Below are 8,051 nucleotides of genomic sequence, written 5' to 3' on the forward strand. Positions count from 1 at the left end.
TTAAAAAGAACGGTTACATAGACGGCCACATTTGACGAGAAATCACTAAAAACCATTTGGGAACTATTACAATCCACCAGCCAAGTGTAAATCGAAATCCTACCAATGGACTTTTACGAGAAGCGCTGACTTTTACGGTTGACGAATTACTCTTACACTAAAACAGTCTATGGAAGCTGTTTTACGATATAATAATTTAGCTGAACATTTAAGTCAACTAAAAAAACGGGTTATTTCAAAGCACAGATAAGTTGTCCTTGAAGAAAACGACAACCATCCTACCATCAAATCCAGGCCTTCACATACAAATGCCCCTAACACCATTATCACGACCACCAGAAAGGTTTGCTTTTTCATTATCAATTCTGTACCTCCGTAGATGTGAATGTCCAAGTAAACGGTCAACTGTAAAAGTAAGTGCCTCTCGTAAAAGTCCAATATTCATATGTGAATTATGTTTTAAATTTGTTATATATAAAACTTAAATGTAAGTTAAAAAACACTTTTCAAAATATTTTGATGTCTCGTTACACAATTTTGCATAATAACAACGTGACGTAACAACTGTGTGAAAAACCATGTGAGCTTAAAAAGTGCGTTGAGCTGTATATAACATATATAAGGTGACCTGAGGTCTCGTATTGATATCGATGAATTTACTTTTGTGCCTTTAATGCCTGAAGAGCTCCTAAAATGTTTTATTACTAAGCAAAATGACGAAGTATTTGCGAGGGACCCTCGATCCTAGTTGAGCGTACGTTTTATCCTTCTGCCAAGCGTTTAGCAAAACCGGTAGGGGACTAATAACAGAAGTATTTTCTTAAACCCCAACATTAAAGTTGAAATAGTTCCACTGATAAGCTTTCATATGAATCACCACCCTCTATAGCTATTTAGGCAGATTTTTAAAAAAATATAATAAAATTTAAAAGCTACAGATTTTGACCCATCATTTTGGCTACCCAGAACAGAATTCTATCTTTGTAAATGCTCCTTGTCTGAAGTTCTGAAGTACTTAGGATATTGAGAGGTTGAAACTTATCTTATCTTTGGGTCTGAATTTTACAGGTATAAAAGGCTACATTATGTAAGATTTTATTTTTGTTGCCGCCATGATGACACGCAAAAGTATTTGCTATTTATTCGCTGCATCATTCGTATGCTTTATTGGAGGTAAGTAGCCATCCATATAAGCAGAATTGGGGCGAGGCGAAATGTTCTTTCAAATTAAATTATTACAATTAACAATTTTTGACTTATTGACATAATCATAAACAATGTATAAGAAAACTTAAGGTAAGATTCTTTCTTGGTTTCTGACTAGATGAAATATTCAAAGTACATTTGCTTATATGTCGTATATATTTAAGTTTAAGATATTTAAAAGACCATATTTTTCTTTCCTCATCACAATTGTACAACTTTAAGTAGAAATGGCAAGCCGCGTTTGAAAACAAGCAGGGACTATATTTTTGGCCTCTCAAAAATATTATAGAGCAATTAATTTACATATGGTTATAATTTTTACACAATCAAAGACTTGAAAAAAATTTCAAATGTAAGTTTAATTAATTAATAAGGAACTAAAGTTCCGAAATATATCAAATAAATATGATTTTTCAAACTTATTAGAATTATGCTAGCTTTTATAAGCTTTATATCTAAATATAATATAGATTTGAGCCCAAAATCCGTAAAAAGTATTTTTTGTCTCTTAGTAAACTATCAAAACTTTTGTTTTTGTATCATTTAGTATCATTATTTGACAAATTTACCATATGTGAAATTCAAATATAGGAAGCATATAAAAATAACTAAAAGATCATTACTTATTTACTAAAATTTAAGAAAAGTAGAACATTAGGATTAGCCAATATATATTGTAGTTAAATTATTTATGTCAATTTGGTAATATCATCTTATAAGCCCTTTATGGTAGTATATTTTTAATGCAAAAAGAAAAATTCAATCTTTTGAAATACAAATAGGAATCACTTAATATATAATTATTATTAATGTCCAGGAAAAAGGTAATGACCTTGACCTGACCATGCCTTTATTATAAAACGGTCAAATTTAATTTCACTGATACCATCACTTTTGAATTTGAGAAAAATAGTAAATATTTCTTTGGCAAACAAACACAGAAAAATCATCAGCATGAAAAGTGCCAGATGTTTATTGAAACTTCTTTTTAGAAAATTAACAAAACTGCATTATAAAGAAAAAAAATTAAGAAATAACACATATAGCATAACCCACAAAAATTTCATGATAATAGGTATGTCTTATCTCTTTCTAAAAATAGATCTTATTCCCAGTACTAGTATTCAGTCAAAAATACGCTCAACAAATTCAATCGATTCAAATACTAGTATTCTGTAACACATTTATATCGCGTTTCGAAAAAAAAGCATTTGAACAGCGCTATTTTTTCTTAAAACTACCTTTAGCTTGTGCTACAATACGCTTAAGTTGTTTTTAAAAATTGTCATAAGCGTACAGAATTTTCCGAGTGCAATTGCCAGTTGATAGAGGTTTCATGCGTAAATACTGTAAATGTATTATGTTTAGCTGTACGATATTTAGTGGAAATTGGATTTTGAGCAAGTTAGCGTGGATTTGATTTAGCGCATTTCCAATAGTTCTTATTTACGTATATAAGTACAAAACATTTAGCGTTGTACTTGAATTAGCATAAGTGTCTTTCCGCCAAAAGCGCTGAAAAGAATACACAGTCAAATGTAAAACGTTTAAAGTATACTGGGGGATTTTAGGGGTTGTGCCCCACCACCCCTGTATTTTTAGGTCACCTGAGTAAAATTTTATAGCCCCGGGGTCAGGGCTTCTCGTGCTAGGGCGGGGATATACAGATTATGTAGTGAAATGCATTTTTTCTTTGAAAATCTTCTCTATTCCTGGGCATGAAAAAAATAACCAAGTTCATAAATCATAATTATGTTTAATAAGACTGCCTCTTTCAAAATTGTGAATTTCATGGCCCCATGGACAGGTGTTCTTTGTTAGGAAGAGGCTCTATATATTATATGGTGAAAATGCAATATATCTTTGAAAAATTTCTTCTCTTTTCCCGGATATTAAACAAACTTATTAAGTAAATAGTTATGATGAGTCTGTTCCAAATTATGAAATTCATGGCCCCTGGGTTAGGGGTTCTGGTGTTAGGATAGGGCTCTAATGATAATATAGTGAAATTACTACAGTGTATAATTCTTTTAAAATCTTCTTATCTGCTCCTGAGTATTAAATAAACTAACCAAGTACATAGTTATGTTGAATAAGGCTGCCTCTTCCAAAATTGTGAATTTCATATGGTCCCAGGGTCAGGGGTTCTGGTAGTAGGGTTGGGCTTTATTGAATATATAGTGAAAATGCATAAATTCTTTAAAAAATTTCTCTGCTCCTGGGTATTAAACCAATGAACTATTTACATACTTATGTTGGGGAAGGATACCTCTTCTAAAATTGTGAATTTCAGGGCCCTTGGGTCAGGGTCTCTGGTGTTAAGGTAGGGCTCTAATAATTATATATAGTGAAAATGCATTATTTCTTTGAAAATATTTACCTTTGTTCCTGGGTATTATGCCAATGATCTAAGTACATGTACATATTTATGATGAAGAAAGGTACCTCCTCCAAAATGGCCAATTTCAGGGCCCCTTGGTCAGGGACTGGGTGGTGGTTGTTACATATTCTGAAAATAAATTAATGCTTTGAAATCTGTTCTTTGGTATTAATCAAGCATTTATGACGAAATAAAATCTTTGATAAAATTTCCAAAATTTTAAGATATGTGACCCCAGGGTCAGTGGTTCCTGTGGGTTTTGGTGCACAACGTGTTATAAAGTGAAATGCATTTTCTCTTTGTTACTATATCTACCTCTGGGTATTCAGAAACCAAGGTAAGCATACTAACTGTATAGTTATGATAAGCAATGGTGCCTCTCTCAAAATTGTGAGTTTCATGGCCTCTGGTTTAAAACACGAACTAAATTCAAATATTAGAAAGTTGTTACATGATACGCAAGTGATCTATAAGGCCCAAGGGCCTCTTGTTACAAACATGAAATTCATTAAAGACAAATAATGTCTCTCAGGTCTTTGCACAAATTAAAATATATGTGAGACAAGATGAATTTAGTATGCCTCACTCAAGCAAAAGACGTCTTCTTAAAAGATGTCTTCTTGCCTAAAAGCTTTAACCACGAACCAGGAAATAAATTATAGCTTACAGGTTTGCACATATATGGAAAATGCAGATTATGTTTACTGTAATAAAGCAATAAGCAAAAAACCCATTCTTTTTTTTGTATGTGAGGCTGGGTGTGTTTGTGTATGGACACTTCTGTCTTAAACTAAAATCTCAAGTCAATTACTTAATTCTGTTCCAGGCATTTTTGCTGAGACCTGTTCCAATGCATCTGTTTCTATCTGTATTGAAAAAATGAAGAATGCAATAAAGGAAAATCCTTCTGAACTTGACGCTATATGCAAGTAAGTCATATAACGTATTGAAAGATCAAATCCTGCTCAAAATTTCAACAAAAAATTGTTCTAATCATAATTAATAAAATTCTCGACAATGATTTTTATTAAAGAAAAAAAAAATATACAACTGATAGATGAATTATACATGTATATGATATTTGATAAATTTATAGTTTTAACATTCTAAATAAAGAGAAAAAGTTCCAAATTTGTACAAGCTAACATAACAAGGTGCAAATGTTTATAGCCAATTAAAATCAAAGTACTAAGAAGTACAGAGAGCCGGGCTCATTTACAGAGTAGAATGGATTTCTTACATGAATCACGTTTATATTCTGATGAAAAAAATTATTTTAAAACTATCAATATAAATGGTAAGACACTGACAGTGAGTTTTTCAATCCTCGGTCCAATTTTGTCAGAATCAGAATTAATCTGGTACCGCAGCTGAATGTAAACAAACAGGCCAGTCTGGTTCCCTCTCCTGCTTTACCTCGTATGTGTAGAGTACTTCGGTAACACTGATTATCAAAAATCCTTACGCTAATGAACTATGTTCTTTGACTTATGAAGTTTTGAAAGTCATTACTACTAATGTTTATTTTATATAGATAAAACTTCGCTTTATTTTTGTTGCTTTATTTAGCGTTTGTATTATCTCAAAAGCAGTTGAGAGTAATAACTATATTTTTGCACGTAACTTTAAAATGGCGACTATGGGGTCAACATCCTGCCTTGAACAGGATCACATAAGCCGGCAATTGCTCTTTGAGCAATAAGCCCGGCTAAAAAACTATTAAGAAATAGAAGTTATATTTTTGTTCTAAATTGATTTTGATGAATTTATTTAATAATAGTTTACAGTACCTTAAAACTACATTAGACAAAATATCGAACATGATATCGTTGAATTCTTTGAAAAAGTATCTCTTGCATCATAGAGCTGTTCCACCTTAAACTATAAATAAGATTGATATTCAAAGAACTCTTAAAATATTGCCAACTCTATACACTATCAAATACATGTTATATGGCATTCATAATATAGAAATATTCAAACTACTAAGAATCACAGATACCGTCCTTTGAAAAAAAAAACCGTAATATACGATACTATAAATACAAAGATAAGATTTATTTAATACAAAATATTTCGAATATTGACGTTTAATCAGATATAATTTCTTTTCCTAGGAAATCATATGAAGTTATTGCATGTGTTGACAAAGTTGCTACAGCATGCAAAAATATTCCTGTGGAATTAAACATCTTCTATGTTAAAGATCAGATGAAAAAGCATGGCTGCAAAGGTACATCTTCTGTAATAGTTGCATGATTTATTTATCAACCTAACTTTATCGAGCATTTCATTGGAATATTTCTTTTTTATTCCTTTACTAGATTCCTCAGCAGGTTGCAGAACAATGACGATGGATGTTCCTTGGCTTATTTTTTGCATTATTAGTGCATTGTTTAGAGCGATATTATGATAATGTGTAAAATGAAACACTTTTCTCAAATACAAGACATTTTTTGCACTTTCTGTTAATAAAGTTGAATATGAAAAAATAACAGTGTAAGTATTTTAATTTGCATATTAATGAGTATAACAGAATCGAATTGCTTTCAAGATATTAAATCTCAGAAACTGTGTTTTAAAGGTCCATGAGAGAGAGAGAGAGAGAGAGAGAGAGAGAGAGAGAGAGAGAGAGAGAGAGAGAGAGTAACAAGATCTCTTTAGGAAACTCTCAATCGTCTTAAGAAAAATGGTTACAGTATAGTATACGCATGAGAGACTATCATTTGGCTCCCAGGGTTAAACTCAAAATTCTTAATTACACATCTACAGACATCTCAAAGCATCTTGCAAAAGATGAAAAGGATGCTTAAAATGTATAGGAGTACAAGGAACTAGTTTACAATAAAATGAAAAACGTTATTTTTCGTTCCCCAATTTGCCCCCGAGGTGAAATGTAAAAATGACTAATCTCAAAAAATCTATAAGCTATAAAATTCATTTAATATTTATATTTGATAAAAAAATAAGATGATTTCGTGGTTTCAGATATTTGTAGTAAAACATTTTACTAGAGGATATAATTTTTTTAGGAATCTAAATAGACTCTGTTTATTTTGTTTGATCTTGTGATAAACCCTCCATTTCTGGATGTGTACTTGACAATGCAAACAACTTTATCTCTAAGGAAACAACTATAATATGGGTATTTAATTTTTTTTTGTAATTTGTTAAATCCAGGGCTTCAATGGCTTGATAAGAATCATACCCTGATGATCGGTATTCTCTTATTGTACAATTGTATCGATGACAGGTTTTTTTTTTCGAAAAATCTTTCTCACTTCCGTCTTTCTAAAGCAAAAACTGGTAAAACACTATGGAGCATACATAGACTCAATAGACAAATCTTTTAGAAAACGTGATTTTAATTTTGGTATGTTTAACCAACGCCAGTATTTGACATTACGCATATTCCAGAAACAAGTAAATTTATCAAAATGAAATCAGATTTCCCCGCCTTCAAAAATTTTTTTAAAAAATGTCACCAGTCCTTATTATTGAGTATTGAGGGGACAAAAGCATAAAGTTCATTATCTATGTTACTATTTAAATCAAACTAAAAAAAAATAAAAATACTGAAAAGCCTACAATGTATCTAATCAAGAATTCGAGTGTCAACTGACAATAAAAATAAGCTTATTTGATCTGAAGTGTCATATGTGCTTTTCTGATCAAAGAGTGGTCGGCGTTTCTTTGTTTGTTTGTTTTTTGTTGTTGTTGTTTTTGTTTTTGTTTTTTGTTTGTTTTTTTAATTGGCTTTCACAAGTATACAAAGCAAACTATATATATAAGCAAAGCATATAAACACATACATATTTGAATTTCTTGATAATGTCATTCTTTTACAACAGTACAAAGTTTACTTGTAAACGTGAAAGTTGTTTTATCTAAAAAAAAAAAAAGGGGGGGGGTCAGCAGTACTTGAAAAATGCATTCAAATATTTACAATCAACTAATGTAAGTCTTTAGAATTAGCACGTAATTAGATTTCATCATAAAAATACATGTAGATGATTTTTTCTTCAAAGTACATCACAGAATTTCTGCCAGTGTCTTTCATATTCCATATATCTACAACTTTGTAATAACAAAACCTTTTCTATAAAAATTCTGTCTATAATCCTCTTTATTAGGATATCAATACTTAATTTTGGAACACTTTTATATTTACTAGCAAAAATAAATTGTTTTACAATAAGTATTATCAAGTTTTTTTTAATTTACATATATTCCTGTTCTCATATTTACCAAAAAGTATTGCTAGTTTATCAAAACTACAATGAATCTCAATTTTTTCCAAAACCCATTCTTCAATCCTACACCATATTACTTTAAAACATTCTACAAACAAGTGGTCAATTGTTTCTATGTCACTTAAACAAAATGTACAAGCTGGTGAATCAATCAACTTCAATCTAAAAAGATAATAATTTGTTGAAATAATTCTGTGTAATATTTGAAATTG

At 30.7% G+C, this 8,051-nt stretch overlaps 1 protein-coding gene across 1 annotated transcript; it reads left to right on the forward strand.

Moving 5' to 3' along the window:
* Positions 1-1,112: 1,112 nt before the first annotated feature.
* LOC134232526 (uncharacterized) lies at positions 1,113-5,999 on the forward strand. The gene is made up of 4 exons (XM_062714504.1): positions 1,113-1,173; positions 4,413-4,515; positions 5,704-5,819; positions 5,911-5,999. The coding sequence occupies exons 1-4, from the start codon at positions 1,113-1,115 to the stop codon at positions 5,997-5,999; spliced, it is 369 nt and encodes a 122-aa protein (XP_062570488.1).
* The last annotated feature ends 2,052 nt before the right edge of the window (positions 6,000-8,051 follow it).

This window comes from Saccostrea cucullata, unplaced genomic scaffold, assembly GCF_032062105.1.
Source record: "Saccostrea cucullata isolate Sc308-1 unplaced genomic scaffold, CSIRO_AGI_Scuc_v1 ctg4349, whole genome shotgun sequence".
In the NCBI taxonomy this organism is placed as follows: domain Eukaryota; kingdom Metazoa; phylum Mollusca; class Bivalvia; order Ostreida; family Ostreidae; genus Saccostrea; species Saccostrea cuccullata.